We start from the raw sequence: 24,005 nt of genomic DNA on the forward strand, positions 1-24,005 counted from the left end.
CTATTCCTCAATAAATGCATTATCTATCCAAAAGCTGACAGAAACCCAAAACATAGTTACCTAAGAAATGAAAAGTTCCCAGTTGTTATAGAAACTGTGGCATTCAAATTTTAAGCCAAAAAAACAAACAAAAAACCCCACAAAACCTGCTGAATCTCACGCAGAAAAAAGGATCCAATTTTCACTTATGGAGAAATTATCTATTGTCAACTGCAGTCTTCTTAATTATTTCTTACACTTTTTATTATTCAATATGAAACACAAGCACACATCAAAAAGGTTCTTCCTTCCCCTTCCTTCACATCTCAGTTTTCATTTCTGTCACAAAAGAAGATCCCCTACACGTTGTTAGGTGGTCTAATTAGAATTTTCCTATTCTATTATCTCAAGCATCACAGCTTCTCACACTGGATTTCCCTAAACTGAATTTTAAGTTTTAGAGACTGAAAACGGTCCAAGAAACACATTAGAATCTCACTGTCTCACGCGTTAAGGACTCTTTTTTTTTTTTTTTTTACATCTTTATTGGAGTATAATTGCTTTACAATGGTGTGTTAGTTCCTGCTGTATAACAAAGTGAATCAGCTATACGTATACATATATCCCCATATCCCCTCCCTCTTGCGTCTCCCTCCCACCCTCCCTATCCCACCCCTCTAGGTGGTCACAAAGCACCGAGTTGAGGGGGGGTTATAATACACTTCAATTCCTCAAGACCCGAACACAAATGTTAATTTTAGTTTTGACTTCCTTCAGTCGGAAGGGTTTAGTAGGCCTTTATCGTCGTAAAAAATACTACAGCCTTTTCAAATGGAAGAGTAAATGCTAGGCAAGTGAGCGCCGCTTCTAACACTGGCTAACGGAGTCATTACTCAACCACGAGAAGCGCCTAGTCGTCCCAATCTCAAGGGGTGGCCCTAGAATATCACGCGGGGATCCAGGCGACAAGACGGGGCTCGCCAGACCTGGGTCAGGCTCCTCTTTCCGCGCCCCAAGTCAGCCCTTCCCACTCTCATCCCGAGTTCATCTTCCAACGCCCAAACCCTGAGGCTCCCTTCCAGCCGTGCGGACAAAACCAACGCTCCTCCGTTGGGAGTCCGGGCTTGCTCCCCTGCCCACCTCCCCACCCCGGTCCCCAAGCCACCCCTCCCCCTTTCACGCTCCGCCCGCGCCGACACGGGAGCCACCACCCCACCCCTTGCCACCTTCCTTCCCCAGGGCTGCTCCCGAAGCCGCGAACGCCCGCTCCTCTGCCCGCCCACCTCGCTGCTTGCACCCCGGGCCTGCCACTCCCTGAAGAGCTGCGGGGACCCACCTCGAAGAGCTCGGCCGTCGTGGCCATCCCGGCCGGCTGAGAGGCTCGCCTCGCACTGGATGCCGTCTCTCCTTCACATGCTGCGCCTCAGCGGCGCCGCGCACAGGTCTCCGCTCGGCTCGCCAGCTCCGGCTCCCGGCTGCCGCGGGCCGCCCCGCTGCCCACAGAGCCCAGGCGGGGCGGGAAAGCGGCCATGAAGCAAAGCCGAAGACGCCTGTCAGCTGCCTCCCGGCGCCGCCCGCGCCGCTCCCATTGTCACCGCCTCGTACGCCGGAAGTGGAGCTGCGCGCGCCCGGGTGGCTGTCGGGAGGGGCCGGCGAGGGGGAGAGTAGCAGGCGAACCGCGAAGAGGCTCCCTGCGCGGGCTAGTGAGGAACCGTGATCCTTGCGGGCTACCGTCCCGGAAGTGGACTCGAGAGGAAGAAAGTAGTAGGGTTGGTGGGGATAAATAGATTTCCGGAGGTTTTAAGTGCGGATTAACAGAAGTTTTTGTGGCGTGTGTTGTCCAGCGTGGACTCAGAGGTTTTAGTGACTTCACCTGAAGGAGTTAGCTTCTCTGCTGAGCCCGACCTGTCTGTGGTGGGGCAGAAGGTGGCTCTAGATGCGTGAGCCTCGGGGCTTCTGGTAAAAGAAAACGCCTGAGAAAGCCGGTCTGCGCTCTTCTTCGGTGGCCGCCTTAGAGAAGAGCTGATGCCTTAGTGGCTTATCATGGCCCAGCGGGCAGTGTGGCTCATAAGCCACGAACCGGGAACTCCACTTTGTGGCACCGTCAGATTCTCCAGGTAAACGCAAATCTAAATCCTCAGGCGTGATGGATCGGACAGATGGATGGTGTAGCGTAGTTTTGTGATGCTGTGTATCCCTGGTCCGACACCTGGGCAAGTTACTTAACATTTGTTTCATCTGTTAAGTGGAGATTGTAATAATACTACCTCATAGTGTTGGTGAGAATTAAATGAGTTGATGCCTGGCACATTTTAAGTATTATGTATTTTCTCATATTAATGTTACTGTATCGTAACTCCACCTACGTAAGATTGATGTGGAGATGACGAAAGGAAAGGAAACTTCCTGAGCAGTAAACATGTTTCACATTTTTCTACTTTAATAAAAATCATTCAAGGACATTTTAACTCATTTTTATGGAAAGTCTTTGCTGAACAGTATCAGGCTGTTACTTTCATCTTGTAATTATTTTTCATTCCCAGAAATTCTCAGTTTACTTTAAAGCTCCTAATTGTTGAAGAAAATTGAAAAAGTACAAAAAATTAAATTGAATTCACTTTTTAAAAATGGTGTGAGCTGATCTGTTTCCACTTTTAGAATTTGCCACGTTTTATCAAACTAGCTCTGTGAAGGGAATATACAGTAACTCAGTGTAAAATATGGGTGGCAATTGAGTAATCTGTTTCACCTTTTGTTCTCAGTGGTGGACAGTTCTTTCTTGCAAACATTCATTCTTCCCTGAGAAAAGCTCTATAGTGAAGTAGCTAGCTCTGAATCCAGATTGAGGCTGACAAAGATGAGTGTAATTTTAAGTGAAAAGTGGTAGGCAACGTGGATATGAAAAATTCCCTCTTTCCTACCTTAACAATTTTTGTTACTGAAGGCATTGAGCCTTGGAGTTTACCATTTTCTCTGGGATACCTGGCTTACATTTGTTGTTCTTGTTGTTGTACCTCAGTAGGTTAATAATAATCTTCAATATGGTTCATCAGCCTTATTGGTCCATCCATCCTAGGTACTCCTGCTTTACTTATATATTCCCTTTGGTATCTTTATCCTTTTGTTTGTGTGTTTGTGTATGTATTTTTCAAATTATATGATTAAGTGTGCTATAGATGTCATTCCCTTCTCTTAACGTTTGTCAGATTTCTCAGCACTATTTTTCAGAAACATCCAGGTTACTTTGTGTTCATCTAGGGCAGCACTGTCCAATAGAATTTTCTTCAGTGATGGAAATGGGAGATGTTCTAAATCTATGCTGTCTAATATTGCAGCTACTGGCCACATGTAGTTGTTGAGTTTTTGAAATGTGGTTATTGTAACTGAGGAACTCAGTTTTTAATTTTGTTTCATTTTAAGTTTAAATAGCCATGTATGGCTAGCAGCTACTGTACTGGATAGTGCAGATCTAGGCCATTGCATCTACTTGCTCTGTAGTACTCCATGGTTTACATCTGCCACATTTTACATCTCCCCTTCCCCTGGTGATGATCTCCCAGATTGCCCCCAACTCAGCTATCAAAACGGTGCTGCAGTAGATAACCTCAGACAGTTACATGGGGGCATATCTATACTGATTTTGGCTAAATATTACCAAGTAATTAGCTCCTCAGAATACTTTGACCAGTCTACACTCTCAGCAGTATCTCTATTCTTTCCTAACACTTACTCCACTTTTTGCCAGTATTGGTGTAAAGAATATCTTACTTTCGTTTGCATTTCTCTGTGTAGCAAGGGCCTTTAGGTTTCCTCTTCTGTGAATTGCCTGTATATATCCTTTGTCTGTTTTTTTCTTCAAGAGTTGCTGGTTTTTTCCTGTTAACTTGCAAGAGTTCATTGCATAATCTTGATATTAGTCCTATGTCATTTTTAGGTATTATAGATATTTTATCTTAACTTATTGTCATTGTCAATTTCATTGACAATTGGTAATTTCATTACCCTTGGTTAAACAGAAATCCCTAGTTTTGTTGCAGTCAAAGTAGTTAGCCCTTTGAGGGAACTTGTTGAAGTCTTTCCCTACCCTTATTTCCCAAAGATATCTTCCTACATTATTTCCTCTTGACTTTATCATTTTCTCTATTATATTTAGGCCTTTAATCCATCTGTAGTCCATCTTTGGACGTGGCGTTAAGTAGGAATCTCATTTTGTTTTTCTCTATGCTGTGGCCCAGTTTTCCTAACATCATCTTCCAAATAGTGTGTATTTTCTTCACTGATTTCTGGGGCTGTTGATAGTAGTTTATTATGTCTCCCATATAAACATTGGTCTGTCTCAGTTCTATAACTTTGTTCTTTGCCAATACCATAGTGTATTTATATCTGTGGCTTTGTAGCTTATTTTAATATCTCATAGAGGTAAAATTTTTGTACTGTGTACAATAATAAGTTTCTTGAAGAAGTTGTGCTTGTTTTCAGAGTTCTTTCCCACTGTGCTCAGAATATTTCAAAAGAAAAATTCTTTTTGCTTGGGTGGACTTTTCAACATCTCTATGAAGGCAGCAAGTTGGGTTCAGATAATTCATCTGTCACTTATTTATCCTATATCATTGAATGAATTAGTTAGGTTTTATTTTTTTTTCTGTTTTCTGACCTCCTGGGGCCAGAGTTAGAGCTAAACAGATATGTACTGCCTTGTTATCCACATATTTGCCAAAGGATAATGGCCATCACTTAAGATTTAAGAATGCAGATGATCTTTCCTCTATCTAGCTACTTTTTCCCCACAACAGAACTTGATTTAGATTCTGGTTTAGAGATTTGCTGTCTGGATAGATAGTAACAGTACCAGCTTAAGTCTAGCTTAGGTTGGTATTGTTCCATATAGTTGCGGGGCCATTTAAAGTTCAAGTCCTGTTTTAGAAAAGGCCTAGAATATCTCTGAAATGACAGGTTGAGTCATCTGACAAGGTATTTATTGAACATATATTGAGACATTCTATAAGGTCCCAGATAAACTTATTTTTACAATTTCAATCATGAAATTCTTACACTTAAGAGAACTTTAATTATCCTCTAGAGGATAATAGTCTGGACTAGAGTTCAGTCCAGAGTTTTTAACTATCCTTATCCAAAGACTGAGAGAAAGAAGTGGCATTCACCTGCTAGGCCATTACTGGAGGGCTAGCTAATTCTTCCCTTTCCTCAATCAAGAAAATGCATCAGAATGTAAATGAGTGAGGTTCACTAATACATGGATAACTTTGAATACATTCTTATTTTTCTTTTTAAAAATTATTAATAAACACCAATATTTTATTAGTAGTATTAGTGAATTAGTAGAAAAACATTATTTGGCTAGGTCTGTTCTTGATTCTTGATGAGAATTGCTTATATGTTCTTTAGCCACTCCTTTATTTTACAAATAAGAAAACAGACTTAGAGAAGTTAGGCAATTTACACAGAAGTTAATAGCAAATAAATGACTTTGTTGTGGACTTTGGAGTGTTGAGATAAGGAATCGGGAAAGTACTTTTTTTTTTTTTAATTAAGAAGATGTGATTTAACATTTTTGTAAATTTGTTTCCCCCCCAAAAAGAATGAATTAGTAACTTAGTGTTCAGGATAGAGCATGCAAACCATGAAAGATTATTCATTTCATTCTTTTTGTTACCTCATAGTATCTTCCAGGGCCATAGAGATAAACCATTATTACTAAAATGCTCTTACATGTTTTTGTAGGGGTTGGCAAGAAGACTCAGGGTACCAAGTGTACTCAGGGTACTAGTGAATCCACAATGTGGAGGATTAAATTGAACCACATTTTTCCATCCTACTCTACTAAGATGGAATCAGAAAAAAAGTCCTGTGGTGGGGTGGGAGAAATTTATGAAGAGGGTCAAAAGATACACTCTTTCAGTTATAAAATAAATAAGTCATAGGGATGTAATGTACAGCATGGTGACTATAGTTGAATTATACCGTATTGCATATTTGGAAGTTGCTAAGACCGGAAGTCTTTTTTTAAATTTATTTAATTTATTTATTTTTGGCTGTGTTGGGTCTTCGTTGCTGCGCGCACTTCATTGTGGCTACTCTTCATTGCGGTGCGCGGGCTTCCTGTTGTGGTGGCTTCTCTTGTTGTGGAGCACAGGCTCTAGGAGCGCGGGCTTCAGTAGTTGTGGCTTGTGGGCTCAGTAGTTCTGGCTCGCGGGCTCTAGAGCGCAGGCTCAGTAGTTGTGGCGCATGGGCTTAGTTGCTCCGCGGCATGTGAGATCTTCCCAGACCGGGGCTCAAATCTGTGTCCCCTGTATTGGCAGGCAGGTTCTTAACCACTGTGCCACCAAGGAAGCCCCGACAGGAAGTCTTAAAAGTTTTCATCACACACACAAAAAAATTTTGTAACTATGTAAGGTGACAGATGTTAACTAGACTTACTGTGGTGATCATTTTGCAATGTATACAAATATCAAATCATTATGTTACATACCTGAAACTATGGGTTGGCCAAAAAGTTCCTTCGGTTTTTAAGTAAAAATAAAAGACACATTTTTCATTTTCACCAAGGACTTTATTGAACAAGGTATTCACTGTTTTGTTCCACTACCTTCTGCCATTTTTCAGGCAGCTTCATAATTCCATCTTCCCAAAACTTTTTATCTTTTTGAGCAAAGAACTGTTCCAGGTGCCTTTTACAGTCTTCCAGGGAATTTAAATTTTTTCCATTAAGAGAATTTTGTAAAGACCAAAATAAATGGAAATCCTGGAAATGTCTGGTGAATACAGCGGATGAATCGGAACTTCCCAGCCAAGCTGTATCAGTTTTTGCCTAGTCATCAAAGAAACACGCGGTCTTGCGTTATCCTGATGGAAGATTATGCGTTTTCTGTTGGCTAATTCTGGACGCTTTTTGTCGAGTGCTGCTTTCAGTTGGCCTAATTGGGAGCAGTACTTGTTGGAATTAATTGTTTGGTTTTCCGGAAGGAGCTCATAATAGAGGACTCCCTTCCAATCCCACTATACACAACATCACCTTCTTTGCATGAAGACCGGCCTTTGGTGTGGTTGGTGGTGGTTCATTTCACTTGCCCCACGATCTCTTCCGTTCCACATTATTGTACAGTATCCACTTTTCATCACCCATCACAATTTGTTTTAAATACAGAACGTTTTCGATATGTTTCAGTAGAGAATCGCACGCGGAAATACGGTCAAGAAGATTTTTTTTGCTTAACTTACGTGGAACCCAAACACCAAAGCGATTAACATTATCAAGCTGGTACAGATGACTTTCAACACTTGATTTGGATATTGTGAGTATGTCTGCTGTCTCCAGTGTGCTATAACGTTGATTGTTCTCAGTTAATGTCTCGATTTGATTGCTATCCACTTCAACTGGTCTGCCCAATGGTGGAGCATCGTCCAGCAGGAAATCTCTAGCATGAAACTTCGCAAACCACTTTTGACACGTTCTGTCAGTCACAGCACCTTCTCCATACACTGCACAAATCTTTTTTTTTGCGTTTTAATTGTGTTTTTACCTTTCTTGAAATAATAAAGCATAGTATGCTGAAAATGTTGCTTTTTCTTTCTTTTTCAATATTAAAATGGCAACACAGAAATTCACCAATTTTGATTTTTTTTTTAAATGAACACTGATATGACAGCTGTCACAATACAGTCTAACAAAATTGTTTCCAATGAAGTTAAAGACAACTAAGCACTACTAGAGCCACCTTACGGAAAAAAATGAATGAACTTTTTGACCAACCTAATGATATAATGTTATGTCTAAATTATACCTCAATTAGAAAGTGGGGAGGGAGGGAGAGGGAGGAAGGGGAAAGGAAAGACAAGACAAGAAAATCTTTGCAGCCTTACCTGTAACAACAAAAGAAGTGATGTTTCTACCAATGGGGGTCCAGATAGATTGCAGGTCCTTAACTCAATGGAATACTGTGCAGCTGTAGCTTTATGTGACCTAACTTGGAAAGCGAAAAAAGTAAGTTTCACTGCAAAATGTATCATTCTGTTTTTTAAAAATGACAGTGTGTTTATGTTTATGCTTTAAAAGCGTTGAAAACCCTCTAGAAGGATGAAACACTAAACCCTTGGCAGGGGTTACTCCTGGAGGTAGGATTGAGTGGGGAGAAAGATGTTCCCTGTGATTAAAAAACAAAGGAAAGGAGGAAATAAAAAGTAAAATTTTTTTAAAAAGATAAGAAAGAAAAATAAGTCCTTATAGATGCCTAAAATGTATACAGGTATACACACCTTGCTTAAGTGCGAATCTGAGCAGCCAAAGACTAGGATTTTGAATTAGAACCAGGTACTCTACCCATTTAAAAAATTAACTAAATTGAATTTTTTAAAATAATAGATAATGATACTTTATCATTTGAGCTATATCAAGTACACAACAGGTAGTTGTTTTAGTAAGAATTTAACATGTAATATAATATTTTTTTGGTTGTGGTTTTTGTGTGTTGGTGTGTGTATTTGTTATTGTGTGTTTTGTTGTTATTAGTGTTTGCCTTATGTTTTGTGTTTGTTTTTAGGTTTTGAACTTCAGTTTTATTTTACTTGCAGGAATTAATTATGTTTTTGTTTCCATTAATACAGACGGTATCCAACTGTTGAAAAAAGAGCCAGAGTCTTCAATGGAGCAAGTTATGTGCCTGTTCCTGAAGATGGTCCCTTCCTTAAAGCACTGCTTTTCGAACTGAGATTATTGGATGATGATAAGGACTTTTCGGAGAGTCGTGATAGCTGTTCACACATCAATAAAACATCCATTTATGCACTCCCAGTAGGAGGTGAAGAACTCTGGCCAGTTGTTGCTTTCTTGAAGAATGGCATGATATACGCTTGTGTTCCACTGGTTGAACAAACTTTATCCCCTCGTCCACCATTAATTAGCATTAGTGGAATTTCACAAGGCTTTGAACTTCTTTTTGGGGTACAGGGTTTTCTTTACTCAGGTCAAAAAAATGACAGTGAGCTAAATACAAAATTGAGCCAGTTGCCCGACTTGCTTCTACAGGCTTGTCCTTTTGGCACTTTGTTAGATGCCAACTTACAAAATTCATTGGATAGTATTAATTTTGCTTCTGTTACTCATCCACAAAAACAGCCAACCTGGAAAGCTGGAACATACAAAGGAAAACCACAGGTTTCTATTTCTATCACTGAAAAGGTAAAATCCATGCAATATGATAAACAGGATATAGCAGATACATGGCAAGTCATTGGAGTTGTCACTTGCAAGGTGAGATTTTCCCTGGTACTTGTTTTATCATACCACTTAACATTTATGGAGAAAAGTAAAATTTGCCGACATTATTTTACATCATAATGTGACATTCTTGATTCTTATAAACAGCAGTCATTAAATGTTATGTTCACGTGAAATTTTATAATGTTATCTTTTTGCATTTCTTACTAATTATACTGGCTATATGCATTTGACCCTTGAACAATACGGATTTGAACTGCGTGGGTCTACTTATACGTGGCTTTTTTTCACTAAATACGTACTGCATTCAGTACCATAGTATCTGCAGTTGGCTGAATCTACAGTTGGTTAAATCCACAGATGCAGAAACTTGGACACAGAGTGCTGACTGTAAAGTTATACATGGATTTTGACTGAACAGAGGGTCAGTGCCCCTAACCCTCGCATTGTTCAAGGGTCAACTGCATTGCTGTGTAATGAATTGACCTGTTACCACAACCAATAAACATTTATTATACTCGTAGTTTCTGTAGGTCAGGACTTCAAGAGCAACTTAGCTGGGAACTTCTAGTGTGGAAGTCTGTCACAGTCAAGATTTCAGCTGGGGCTATAGTCACCTGAAGGTATGACTGGAGCTGGAAGTTCTGCTTGCAAGGTGACTCAGTCACATGGCTGGCAAGTTGGTGCTGATTATTGGTAGGAGACCTCAGTTCCTTTCCACGTGGACTTCTCAACAGGCTGCTTAAGAACGTTCTCACAACTTGGTGACTGCCTTCCCTTTGATCAAATGATCATACAGACAGACGGCCACAATGAGGCACAAGTGAAAGCTATTTTTATTACCTAGGCTGAAAGGTCACATAGTATCACTTCTACCACTTTCTGTTCATCAGAAGCAGGTCACTTTGTCTGGTCCACGTTCAAGGGGAGTGGGATTAGGCTCCATCTTTTGAAAAGAGTAGTGTCAAAGAATTTGTGAAAATATTTTAAAGTCACCATAGCTATTTTCCATTTTTCCTAGAGGGGGTGAAATTGACAAATCTCTGACTTAATATCTGAAGCCATTTTCAAGGGCTCATGTTTTATTTAAACAAGTCACTAGGTTAATATAGGGTTCTGTGGTTTAAGGTTAGGTAATAGGAAAAGGCAATGAAAATAACAATACAGTTAGCAGTGATCAGTGCCACATTCAATAATGATCAAAAATAGAGCCCCTCCAAGAGAATGTCTACAAGTGCATATTAATATTCTCAGGTGTCTTTGTTTTTCTGTTATCTTCCTTTATTCTCTGCACTTATTGATATAAACTTTTTATATATCATATTAAAGTTGAGTAGTTAAGTGCAAATCCAATATATAAAAGTAGATTTCAAGAACAGAGAATTAGAAGAGTCCTGGCAGACAAATTGGGTCTTTTTTTTCCTTTTTAACCTTAACGTGACCTAAAAATTTATGTGCCTGTTTTAAACTCACTTCTATTTTGATCAAAAATACATTCCAGTTATTAATTTTAATAGAAATAATTATCATAAATGTTTCCAAAATTAAGGTGTTCACGGATTATGTCATTCATACCTCTTAAAGCTGTTGAATCTACGTTTCTTGTAAGTTCTGTAAAATATAAGTAGGAAAATTCACCGTCTCTGTTTTTCATTCTGTAGTAATGAACAGGGAATATGTTATATATAATTTAATACTAATTAATATTATGCTATTTAAATAGCTCATTGATAGGCTGACCCTAGTTTATTGCTTCTGGGAATTTTAGATTGGCTCCTATTCTTGATCTAATACAAATGATCATGATGGGAAACTTTCATCTTTAAAAAACTTTTTTCTAAAAATAAAAATAGTGAGGGTGTACTGAAACTCATGAACTAAATGTTTCTTTAGGGTTGTATGTAAATAGTATAACTGTTAGCCAAACCATTTTTTAAGTATTTAAAGGAGTTTTATTGTGAAGCCTATTGTAAATGGAAATACTTATCTTCATTTTATCTCAATCCTAGTAGGAAACCTGGTGAACCAAAAGCCAGTGGACTGAAGTTCTAGTCCTCATTCCACCACTAATTTCTGTCTCTTTGGAAGAGTTACACAATTTTTTCAATCTTTTCTCATTTTTAAAATTAGATAAGTACCTAGGTCCCTTCTGTTTTTATAATTCCTAATTAAAAGTCCAGATATACATATGCCAGATTGGTTTAAAGGGTAGTATACAGATTTCTTCTAGAATGGATGTCCTCATCCCGTAGTGAATGGCTAGTGCTCTGGTATTTCAGCTGCCTAGATAGCAGATAATTTGTTGGTTATTTCCATAATGGTTGCTGTTTCCCTGATTCCTTTAATTATGTTAGAGTGTTAGAGAATAATTTAATAAGTATAAACAGAATATTTAAAAATTTTGATACTATTTGCTACTAATATTTGTTCATATATTATCTCCATAAATATCTGCCAAAAAATAAAACTTTTTTCTTTAATTCTTGCTATCCACATACAGAGAGTGAAGTAGCAGACGATTTAAAGTTGAAAATACTAAAATGTTCTTAAGTTTCATAGTAGTTATTTGGCATTTTTATTATCAAATGGGATTGATGTTATTCTAACTATCACTGAAAGACTTTTATAAGTCACTAATTATACATGGTACTGTTCATAATGCCTGCCTGCTCTCTAAATGCTTGCATTATACAGCAGATATATTCATGAATTCACACATATGTCAAGTGGTAGATAAAAAAATGAAACGTTTCCTATTAAAATTGCGAACCAAAGGTACGGTTCGTAATTATAAAAAGATATCCATTCAGCAAACATTATTGGAGTATCTCTGGCTGCGTTGGGTCTTTGTTGCTGCACATGGGCTTTCTCTTGTTGCAGAGGGCGGGGCCTACTCTTCGTTGCGGTGCGCGGGCTTCTCATCGCAGTGGCTTCTCTTGTTGTGGAGCACGGGCCCTAGGCGTGCGGGCTTCAGTAGTTGTGGCATGTGGGCTTCAGTAGTTGTGTCTCACGAGCTCTAGAGCGCAGGCTCAGTAGTTGTGGCGCATGGGCTTAGTTGCTCCGCGGCATGTGGGTCCTTCCCGGACCAGGGCTCGAACTCGTGTCCCCTGCATTGGCAGGCGGATTCTTAACCACTGCGCCACCAGGGAAGTCCTTGGAGTATCTCTTATACTTAGCAATGTGCTGGGCACTAGAGATACAAAGAAAAATATAATAATTCTTGCTTTCAAAAACTTAAAGCTTAAAGAAGGAAACAAACAGGGGCACAGACGTTTGCTCTCACCTCTAGAGAGTGGGCAGTTAATGCATAATGCAGACTATGTATATGATAGTGGAACTAGCTGCTTGCATTTGGAGCTAAGCATTATACCTACTGAGTTCCACCAACTCTTAAAATATTGTACAAGTCTAGCCAAACAAAACTTGTCAGTAAGCCTTATATGCCTCAATTGGACAGTTGTAATTGGGTGCTTTAATAGAGGTAAATGTCAAGTTTGAGTTATAAAGGAAGAGCCTGACTGCCCACCGCCCCCCCAGCACACACACAAGTAAGGTGTATCAGTCTGGCTGGGTCAGAAAAAGAGCCACTACAGATTTATGGGAGTAAAGGTGTTTAGTATAGGAATGAGGGCTTACTCACGTATAGGAGGAGCTGGGAGAATAAGTCTCTGATCCTCTGACAGTCCCCAATGTGTCTCCAGCATTACTTGCAGGGTAGAAAACGATTAAAGAGGTAGATGGGAACCAAACAGCAAAAGGCTTTAAAAGTAATACAAAACTGAGGGGGAACTATTGAGAGGTTTTGACATGGATACGATATAATTAGAATTATGTTTTATTAAGATAGCTCTGGCATTGATGAAGGATGGATTGATTAGAGGAAAGCGAGTCTAGATACACTTAGAGGGCTATGACAGAAATTGTAAGGGCCTGTACCAGTGTAACAGGAATGAAGAAAAGTAGCTTTTTAAGGGTTTTAAATGTAAGCAGAGGGCTCTAGGAAGGCTCTCCTGGTCTCTGGCTTGGGTGTCTGAGAGCATGATAGAATCATTAACCAGAACACAGAAAGCAATGAGAATAATACCTTGAGAGAAAAGTGAATTAAGTTGTGGAAAGTGACTCAGATAAATTAAGAAAGGCCTCATTCAGAAGATGTATGCTTCAAGGATCTTGGTAATATCTGTTTGTTTGTGTTGCAGTGTGATTTAGAAGGAAGTATGCCAAATGTTACCATCAGCTTGAGTCTCCCCACCAATGGATCTCCACTTCAGGATATTCTGGTTCATCCTTGTGTGACATCTCTCGACTCTGCCGTTCTGACTTCTAGTAGCATTGATGCAGCGGATGATTCTGCATTTAGTGGGCCTTACAAATTTCCACTCACTCCACCTTTAGAGTCATTCAACTTATGCTACTACACTTCTCAGGTAAACAACCTTGGAGAAGTTGGGACTTTGCTAATCTTATATTTATGAATTCTGTTGTAAGCAAATCATCCATACTTTTGGTCCAAACAAGAACTTTTCATGAGTTATTTACCAGAAGATTCAGATTATTTCCCTTCAATCAGTTATTGATGACCCATTAAGCTACTGCTGATCTGGGAGGGTTGGGGAGTCAAGATACAAGCAGGGCAGCAGAAACGGTGGGCGGGTGTCAGTGATCAGTATGCCTAGTGCATGTTCTATGTTGCAGGTCATAGAGAACCTGGAGGAAGGGAATCTGAACAAGCAGGAGTAGGAAAAAGAATGTATCACACACCTCTGTAAGGCACCTTTCTCATCTCTGGAAATAGAAAGAGATGCAAGAATCCCTGACCTTAGAAGGAATGTAGCTTCATCATCTATTATCAAAATAACTTGGAGTAACCCATTAGTCATTTAAGTCATATCTGTATGTAATGACTATATTACTGCAAGGCTTTTTTCTCCATCACCACTGATATTTTAGACCCATTAACCTGAGAATTATATTAAAATGTGTTTATGTTTGTTTCCAGGTCCCTGTGCCACCAATTTTGGGTTTTTATCAGGTAAAAGAGGAAGAAGTACAACTAAAAATAACAGTTAATTTAAAACTTCATGAAAGTGTGAAAAATAGTTTTGAATTCTGTGAAGCTCATATACCTTTTTACAACAGGTAGGAATAAAATAACATAATGCCATGATCTCTGCCTTCTTTAGTACATTCCCACTGCCCTATAATAAATTGTCTTGGTTTTTACCTTATTTTTAAGATCTAAAAATTTTATGTTATTCAAACGTATGCTGATTCTGAACCAAAACATTGTCATAAAAATAATCTCTTTATTTTTAAATATCATCATTTTTCTGGTTAAAACTACTTGCTAGTAAATTATAAACTTCAGCCAGTGTAGCTTCTTCAGGGTTTATTTTACTACTGGCTTTATTTCTAGCAATTTCTCTGTACTCAATGTACAGATCAAGCCCAACTAGAAAACCTGGTGAATTAATATCATAAGATTACTTCCTTATCAGTTCTACTTTTAAGTTTGTCCTACAGAATAGTTCTTTTCAAAGGATACATAAATATATAGTAAAATCACAGTTTTAATGTTACGTCAATCTATGTGCCTGTATTAATACATTCTGCATGACTTTGTAGTTATCTTTAGAATTAATAATGAAATGTATAGCATCACCAAAAAAATGTTTATTGTGTTTCTGTGTTTTCTGAGATATAATATTCATTATTTATTCTACTGTATTCTGCAAACTTGAATACAGATCTGCTTTTATGTTGTCCTTGTATTAAGTAACAGTAGCAAGATTTGACTTACATCTCTTAAAACTGTTATATCTATGATTATTTTTTTCTTTCCATTTTGTCCATTTCTTTTTTAAAGAGGTCCAGTCACACATGTGGAATACAAAGTTACTTTTGGCCAGCTTGAAGTATTTCGAGAGAAAAGCTTATTGATCTGGATTATTGGTAAACTAGGTTTTGTTTATTTTTTTTTCATTCATTTGCTGTAGAATCTATTTAATTTATAATAGTTGATTGATGTATTTCTGTTTTTAGGACAGAAGTTCCCAAAATCAATGGAAATTAGTCTTTCTGGAACTGTAACTTTTGGAGCCAAGAGCCATGAAAAGCAGCCATTTGACCAGATTTGCATTGGAGGTACAGCATATTTAAAGGTAAATATATTTATATGGCTCACTACATTAGAAACCTTTCCTTTTGTTCCAAATTGCATATATCTAATTGATTTTTACTGTTTCCTAACTTTTTTTGGGGGGGGTTCTGTTCTTTTTGTCTAAGTCCTCTGTTAGATTTTAGTAAGATTCTTTTTGTTTAGTAATCACTTTCTATTTCACTTAAGACTTTAAAATTTTTAAGGTGAAAGAATTATGTAAAACCTAAATACCTCAACTTAACCTAGTTCTACCCAGCTCTTAGATATCACATTTGAGATTTGTATACAAAGAATGTAAGATGTAGTCTTTGCCCTCTAGGGATTTTTCAATGATGCGTGTCAGTAACTGATCAGGACTAACTGCTTTTGGTCTTTCAAAAAAAAGACTGAGCACTTCCAACCGAAGTGGTCAAGGAAAGCTTTGTAGTAGAGATGGAGTTCAGGCAAAACTCTGAGGCTCAGGTAAGCATCGATACGAAGCCTTGAAGATTGACTCTCGTTTGTATGGGTGAAGAAATGACTTAATCACAGGAATGAAGGATAACAAGGCATGTTTAGGAACCAGTGCTAGAAACAGTAGTCACACAAAAGTCTGAATAAGTGATTTAGGTCTGGATTGTAGAGGATTTGAATCTGGCTTTCATTGCTTTGTTAGAAAATGTTATACTTTTTTTGAGTACGGGAGTGGTCCTTCAGAAAGCGATACTTTATGAGGATCAATCTGAAATGGATGTGAGGAAGGTGAGTGAAGAAAAAAACTAGAGACAAAGAAACTATTTTTTAGCTATATTAGTATTCCAGATGAAAGGTAATAAGTTAATAATGCTGAACTAGTGTAGTGTCACAGAAAGAGAAAGGAAGGGAGGAAAAGGAATAGAGCTGTGATAAAGGTATAGCCTTTAATCTCACTAATTAAGTAGAAAGATAAGAAATAGTTTGTTTTTTTTTTTTTTTAAATATCTTGATTTTCTTTCTTTCTTTTTTATTTATTTATTTATTTATTTATTTATTTATTTATTTATTTATTTATTTATTTATGGCTGTTTTGGGTCTTCGTTTCTGTGTGAGAGCTTTCTCTAGTTGCGGCAAGTGGGGGCCACTCTTCATCGCGGTGCGCGGGCCTCTCACCATCGTGGCCTCTCCCGTTGCGGAGCACAGGCTCCAGACGCGCAGGCTCAGCAATTGTGGCTCACGGGCTTAGTCGCTCCGCGGCATGTGGGATCCTCCCAGACCAGGGCTCGAACCCGTGTCCCCTGCATTGGCAGGCAGATTCTCAACCACTGCGCCACCAGGGAAGCCCAAGAAATAGTTTTAAGTCAAAGATGATGTCATTAAAAAATTGTGACTTAAACCAGACTTGAAGCTCCAGGAGGGCAAAGACTGTGTGAATCTCATTCATTCACTGTTTTATTCCCAACATCTAGTTCAGTACCTAGCACATAAATATTTGATGAATGGATGAACATACTTAGAAGAAAGTTCTGTATCTTAGAAGAAATGTGGAGAAAGTTGGGAGGGAGTGGGCTTCATATCACGTATGTTGCTGGTAATAGCAACTTACCCCAGTATAGGTGTCCAGTAGGTGGCTAAAAACCTAAAGCTTGATTCTCAAGAGAAAGCTCAACTGTTCTTAGGATCTAGGAGTTATCCATGGAGAAGAAATAGTTGAGGCAGTAGAAATGAATAAGGTCAGAAAAAGATAAGAGAAAATAGGAGGAAGGTTCAAAAGGATCAATGAGGGAAAGCGAAAATGTGATCAGAAAGGTAGCAGGAAAACCTAAATAGAGTAGTATCAAAGAAATCAAAGAGAGATTGAAATCTGTATGTAAAAGCAACTAGGGGAAATGGTAGTGAAGTCAGAAGTACACTAGTGATATTCATTTCTTCTGTATTGGCTTCAACTATGTCCATGAGCTTTGTTTCAATGATTATTATAGAAATTCCCTCTTCCAGATGTTTTTCAGAAAAAAATGTGAGATGTTACTATACTGTATGTTTTTCAAAGGTAGGGATTATGACTCTTCTATTCATTTTCATTACCTAACCAGTTATAGTCACATCAAAAACGTGTAGTACGTATTTGTGTTCAATGAATACATTTATTTTTATAATATCTAGTTGTGTGGAAATCAACCTTGTCATAACTTCCAGCATCCAGAATTAATACCAAACAAGCAAGCAAAAGCCCTTTACTATTAGATAATTTGAGTTGCAATAGGGAAAAAATTGCTCAGAAGATCTGAAAATTACATCTATGCCTATGATCAGTTAGTTTGGCAATCAAAAGGAGAAAGATAGGAAAAGAGAGAAATTTGCAGGGAAGGGAGAAGGAAGAAAAGTATAGAAAAGCTATCAGGATATTGCCAAATCAAAAGCTTTTAGCAGCAAAGATGAGAATCACAGCAAAAGGAGACAGGAGTTCTGTAAGAATAGACCTTTCATGGTTCATGTGAATATCACTGTGGCTCAGAGACAGCCGAGCACTATGCCTTCAGAGAAGGTACTAATGGCCCTCTCTATTATAGCCCAATATATTAATTGGCATTTATACTGATATCACCACATTATCCGTTAAATCCAGGAACTTACATTCATTCATTACATTCATTCATTACATTTTAGAAAGGTTAGTTATGTAAAAGTTAAATTTTAGTTTTCTGAAAAATTAAGTAGAGCGTTTCATTCCCTCCAAACACCAGATAAACTGGTGTTTCTGTTCTAGTAATTACTTTATTGTGTTCTGCTAAAAGGTGTATAAAAGAATTAACGATCTGAAATCTATCACAACCACATAGCCTTAGAGATAGGAGAGAACATACAGAACACCAAACACCGTAGGGGAAGGAGCACCAGCTTTTGTAGTCAGTCAGGTCTGAGTTCAAATGCCAGCTCTACTGCTTACCTACTGGGATGCTAAGTGTTTCCATCTCTGAACCTCAGTTCCCTCATTTGTAAAATAGGGATACCTTGCAGTGCAGATAAGAGTTTATATTAGTGAAGGGCCTGGTACGTGTTAAGCACTTCATAATGGCAGCCTTACAAAGAAATGGCCCTAATGCAAAAGGGAAAGGTGAGTGTATATGTGTGAATATGTGCACTCTCACGCACACACACACAGTATTATTTGTGATTTTTATTTTGTGAACTCTGAAATAAATTCCTAAACTTGTGTCAAGGGAAAAAAATGTGAGCATCATTTTTACCAAATAATCACCTTAATTTGGTACATTTCTCTTCTTGTTCTAGCTTCATTTTAGGATCTTAGATTACACACTCACTGGGTGTTATGCGGATCAGCATTCAGTTCAAGTTTTTGCATCAGGAAAACCAAAAATAAGTACATGTAAGTTGTACAGATTCAAACTAACTTAAGGTAATTAAAGTGGTGTTATGTTATTATTAACTAAGATAAAATTAAAATGTGACAGAAAAAGATCAGAGAATAATACCGATTTATAAGAATTCTGGCCTAATCCATCCTGTGTAACAGTTTATGTACATTGCCCTCTGCCTTCTCCTATTTGTAAAGTGGTCTGGATGAGCAAGGATTGACATAGAGGTGGTCTCTAGTCTACAGTTGGATTTGCTTTGCTCTGCTTATAATTTACTCTTTTACTCTTGGGCAAGTTAGTGAACTTCTTATTTATTTTCCTCATATATAAAACGGAATTAGTAGTAGTATTTACCTCAGGGTTGTTAGGAGGTTTAAATAAAATCGTATCAACCATGCACTTAGCATAATGCTTAGCATGTGGGATGGATTCAATAAATGTTAAGTATGATTATTACTTAAAATTTTAAATATTTTTAGCAAATGTTGTAGTCAATGAGCATTATTTAGTATCCTGTTTTACCAAAAGGAGGGCAAGAGAAATATGTGTGTGTGTGTGTGTGTGTGTGTACACATGCATACACACATAGTACAAATGGAAATATATGGAGGGGAAACAGCAATTTGTAGATGAATTCAAAATTGTTAATTCAGATCAAATATAGATATGTGGCATAGAATAAAAAAGTAGCTAGAATGAGGTAGAGTTAGCTAAACATAAGCAGCAACATTTTTGCCTCATATATTAAGGGGAATAAAGCTATTTAGGTAAGTATTTCTTAAACTAAGGGTTAGGGTCCCTAGGAAGGATAAGACAAGACTTCGTACTTTAAAGTTTCTAAAGAATTACAGAACTCAGAACTACTGAATTCTAAGCAATTACCTGTGAATGGCAATAATAAATTCTATGTAGTATAACCAGAATAAGCCATATTCTTTACCTCCATACATCCCTGTGCTTTCTCCTACATCATTTTTTGGTTGCTTTTTAGAGAAATTGATGTATATGGAAGAGTCTTCATAATGCTTTTTTTTTTTTTTTTTTTAATGAAGGCACAATACAGTTGTTAGTTTGGACAAACCAGCAGTTTTGTCTAAATGCAAACAGACCAGTATTTTAGGTTGTCTATGGGAAATATGTTGTCTCTTTAGATAATGTTTAAAATATTGTATCTTATTAATATTAACTAAACATATTGTAGTAATTTTCAGAGATTATAATACAGAATGGGATGTTTCAGTAATTCACCTGCTTCTTAATATATGAATGAAAGAGGTCACTTTAAATGTATAATTATGACCAATATTTTATTTCCTTCTTCTATTAGTTTCAGAGCATAACTATCACTTCATGCAACTATGTAAAAACCTTTATTTTGCCATCATCTTGACAATAAAATCTATATTCATAATATACAACTTAGTTCTGAAAATAGTTTAATAATGCTAATAATATTAATTTAAATAATAATAGCTGATGTTTATTGCTTACTATGTGCCAGGCACAGTTCTGAGTATGTAAGGTGTGCTAACTCATTAATCCTTACAGCACCCTACGTAAGTATTGTTATCTCCATTTTACAGATGAGAATGCTGACGGAACACACAGAATAAGGTCACATAGCTAGTAAATGGCAGAACTGGACTCAAATCCAGGCAGTCTGTCTTTGACCCTGACCACTTAACCAATATGCTGTGTTGCCTCTCAATGTTACTAGGTTCTCAAACTGAACAAACAACAAAAAAAAGGCAATGAGGTAATACATCCTACCTCTATCCTTTTCATTATGAGGAAGGTAGAAAAGGCAGAATTGGATAAATAGAGATGTATGGAATAAGAACTTACACGTGTCTAGCTCCAAATGAGCATTATCATCTCAGTTTTACATATCAGAAAACTTTAAAGAGGTTTTCATTTGTCCAAAGCTCTTAAAACAGAAACCTTAAATTTGATCAGAACTATAAGAAACCACTGAAGCAACCTTTTTAAAACGTTACTAGGAAGCTGGGTGTGTATTTCCATCTCTGAAACTTTGAATGCATAAAGAATAGCAAGATCAGAATCAGAACTGCGGTGAAGAGGTTACAGAAGGGAAACAATAAAACTATTTTTAATGTTTTTGTAGCTGAAGTAATGGTCTGTAAGAAAAAGAATTTAGGGAAGATGTGAGAAAAAAATTAGCAGATTTGGCATGAGGGATTTTGGCATATATAAGCTAAAAGATGAATTATTCATGTCTTTAATGAAGCCATATTTTTAAAGTGGTGAAAGTTATAATAATGCCTTGATAAAAATTGAATTGAAATGGATATCTCAAAGTATTGCCTTCCTTGAAATAATTGTGTTCCACAATTTTAAATATCATGACTTTGCTTTCTCATTGAATTTTTAAGATAATATAATCTTATCATTTTTTTTTTTAGACCGGAAACTAATTTCTTCTGACTATTACATCTGGAATTCTAAAGCTCCTGCTCCAGTAACATATGGATCATTATTACTGTAATTGTCTCATGTTTAAATGGGATTTATACAATAGTAACATAAATTAAATCACAGTCTTTTATTTTTAATATGTATGCATATAACCTATGAGTGAAAATCATTGATTTAATTACAAAATGCTCTTGTTCAATGTTTTTAGTCTGATCTACTTTGAAAGAACATTTTAAAGACTAATGTATCCAATTTCATTACCCTTTGATTTTGCTCAAGTATGTTTTCAGAGCATAAAATGTAGTGATTCACTTTCAGCTTATTCTAGACTAGTCTTGGGTTATCCTGCCATACATGTTTCTTCCTGCCCCTGTGGCAGACATGGCTAATCAGTCACAGCCCTCTTTCTCCACTGAGCCTTCCTGGATATGGGCTCAGGCTCCTCAGTGCAGAGCTGCAGGCAGCTACTCCCAATGGATTGTAGATGGCATGCAAGATAAAAAAACTATTTGCTCTTCCAAACCTAAGTGCTAAGTGCTAGTACAATGTGTTGTTACAGAATACCAGAGACCACATGAGAAACAACTTTGTAAATCTCTTGAGAAAACAGCTGATGAAAATGAAAGAAAATTGTTAAAATAGTAACCTGTTTTTAATCAGAACTATCCTCCGGACTAATAAAGAATCTGCATAATTCTATTTTGTTTATCTCTGTTCTGGAGTTACTTTTCAGGCAAGTTTATTAATCTGCCACAATAACATTTTGTTTAGTAAGCATATTAAGAGGGGTGGGATGCCTTCAGAAGATGAGCACCGTGTTTTGTGATTACTAAATATCTGCAGCCAAATTTTTAAAGATAAATTTAGATATAATATTGGTCTTTTACTGTTTTTTTATAATTCATTAATGAATGAATTCAGGTAAAAATTCAAAAGCTATTTTATGCGTAGAGAGTATCACTTAAATCTTATTTCAGTTCCATGTAGCACATTTTCTTTAAATTTGTCACCCTTGCTTCCTTATTGGCATGCTCTGGGTTTCTTCAGGAACCATCCAGTCATACTCTTTATTCTCTACCTGTCTTTACAATTATTTGTCACAATTCTGTTTTCAAAGTAGTTCATTGTCAAGTTGGACTTTAAATGACCATTCAAGAAAAGATGAAATCTCAAGAACCTCAAAACTTATTCCATGTCAAGTTTCTTTTTACAGAACAGAATTAGAAGAGTTATAAAAAAAAATACGCATTACAGATTAATATTCAATTAAATTATATCTTGGTTTCTTTTTTTTATGAGTCTCTTAAGGAAAAGCTTAGAAAAAGCTGCTAACTTCTTGAAAGAGAGCTATCATAGTTTGAAAGGAGATTGCATAGAAATTTAGGATTTGAAATGTAATTTTTTTAAATTAAGGTCAATCCTACTCATTGTAAACTCATTTTCTGCAAGGCATTATCATGGCATAATGTTCTATGTTCAAAATTATCCCAAGTAATGAAGAAAATAGAGTAACTTCCAGACCAGGACTTTAGCTTGTTATTCTAGGTTAATCATAGATAATCAGTAGTAAAAACTTTCCTTTTGAAAGAAGAAAAAAATCATTCCCTTTAAGTTTTTTGATCTCTCTTAAACTCAAGGAAAGCTTAACATTTCACTTATATTAATGGAGCCATTTGTACATCTTGATTGTATAAGTGTTTAACAAAGTACACTAAAATAGGGAAGAGGCATTTATCTAGTGAGTAGGCTGAGATTCAGTATAATAATCCCCTAGGCAAAACTTTATAAGCATTCAGAAAAACCAATGAATCTTTGATCTGACATTTCTAGAAACCTGAGGAAAATCTAAGAAGTACTGGAAAAGTGTAGGGACAATGGGGAACCTGATGCCATCTGTTGCCATTCCATTCTAACATAGCACTACAGAACTAAAACTAACTCATGTTTTCATCCTGTTGATATCAGCTGGGCACACTATGATGCTTTGATTTTGTCTAGAAACCTGTCACTTCAGGATAATTTCTGAAGACAAAGTCTGTTTCCCGTTTGGTAGGTGACCTGTTTAATGTTTTCTCTGTGTCTGGGAACTCCTTAGTGTAATTAGCGACCTTTGAACTCCACAACTAATCCTGAGCTATTTTGTATTCCTTACTCATCTTTAAGGCTGGACCTTTCTTTTCTTCAGAGTCTGCTGCCACAATTAAAGAAGAAACAGCTGCATTTCAAAGGGATTCCGATTCCAGAAGCTTAATCGTGATTGACATGTTCTTATTCTAAGCTATAAGACACTCTAAGAGTCCTTTCTTGGGTTAAAACTTCAATCATTTTCTAAAATATTATCTCGCTATGGATTTTATTCATTTTCTTTGATAACTATTCTTTGCATTTTTTAACTTGAAAGATGCTGTGTGTTTGCACTGAATATGAGCACCTTCTTCCATTTAAAGATTTGGATGGTGTCAGACCGCTAGATGCAAAGTTGCTAAATTCCCTTTAGTGCCAAAATATGATTATGAAATCTGATGTCTATCATATGGGTAATTATTCTTCAGTAGACCCAAAATGTACAAAAAGTGTTACATTTCTGAAAATGTACTCTAACTTTTTAAAGTCAGCAGTACCCTTATAGCATAAGATAATCCCCTTACAGTGGTGGGCATTTTTTACCTTTTACTTTTTAAATAATTGATTCAAATGTCAGGTTTGAAGTAAATAACCTTATCAGGAATTCTTAAATTATTTTTTTTAAATTTTTAATCATTAGTCTTACAAAATTAATTTTTTCACACCAACTCAATATTTTCAGTGAGTTAAAATTGTGGTTTTATATATACATTGTATGGTTTAAGATATTTCAAAGCAC

General features: G+C 37.0%; 2 protein-coding genes across 4 annotated transcripts in view; one reads left to right on the plus strand and one right to left on the minus strand.

The window, feature by feature from the left end:
- Positions 1–1,673, minus strand: part of EXOC5 (exocyst complex component 5) — a 57,433-nt gene extending 55,760 nt beyond the window's left edge. Inside the window, exon 1 of one of the 2 annotated variants that reach the window (XM_059914299.1) lies at positions 1,316–1,673. In XM_059914299.1, coding sequence (XP_059770282.1) covers positions 1,316–1,342 — 27 coding nt within the window. In that variant the 5' untranslated portion in view covers positions 1,343–1,673. The remainder of the gene's footprint in view (positions 1–1,315) is intronic. The other variant, XM_059914298.1, reaches the window with a different exon arrangement.
- AP5M1 (adaptor related protein complex 5 subunit mu 1) lies at positions 1,395–23,859 on the plus strand. 2 transcript variants are annotated; one of them, XM_059914300.1, is made up of 9 exons: positions 1,395–2,096; positions 8,602–9,247; positions 13,414–13,641; positions 14,214–14,353; positions 15,081–15,166; positions 15,257–15,375; positions 18,621–18,717; positions 21,130–21,208; positions 23,141–23,859. In XM_059914300.1, the coding sequence occupies exons 1-9, from the start codon at positions 2,023–2,025 to the stop codon at positions 23,166–23,168; spliced, it is 1,497 nt and encodes a 498-aa protein (XP_059770283.1). In that variant the 5' UTR covers positions 1,395–2,022; the 3' UTR covers positions 23,169–23,859. The 2 variants fall into 2 exon arrangements, with proteins under 2 accessions (XP_059770283.1, XP_059770285.1); XM_059914302.1 differs by lacking the exon at positions 23,141–23,859 and having other exon boundaries at positions 1,396–2,096; positions 21,130–21,841.
- The last annotated feature ends 146 nt before the right edge of the window (positions 23,860–24,005 follow it).

This window comes from Balaenoptera ricei, chromosome 2 (genome assembly GCF_028023285.1).
Source record: "Balaenoptera ricei isolate mBalRic1 chromosome 2, mBalRic1.hap2, whole genome shotgun sequence".
Lineage (NCBI taxonomy): Eukaryota > Metazoa > Chordata > Mammalia > Artiodactyla > Balaenopteridae > Balaenoptera > Balaenoptera ricei.

What these genes read in the sequence shown, in the direction of transcription:
- AP5M1 (XM_059914300.1), top strand. Translation starts at nt 2,023, where the DNA reads ATGGCCCAGCGGGCAGTGTGGCTCATAAGCCACGAACCGGGAACTCCA. An exon ending in CTTATTGATCTGGATTATTG is followed by an intron (nt 15,167 to 15,256) that starts GTAAACTAGGTT and finishes TTCTGTTTTTAG; the next exon opens with GACAGAAGTTCCCAAAATCA. An exon ending in AAAACCAAAAATAAGTACAT is followed by an intron (nt 18,718 to 21,129) that starts GTAAGTTGTACA and finishes TTTTTTTTTTAG; the next exon opens with ACCGGAAACTAATTTCTTCT.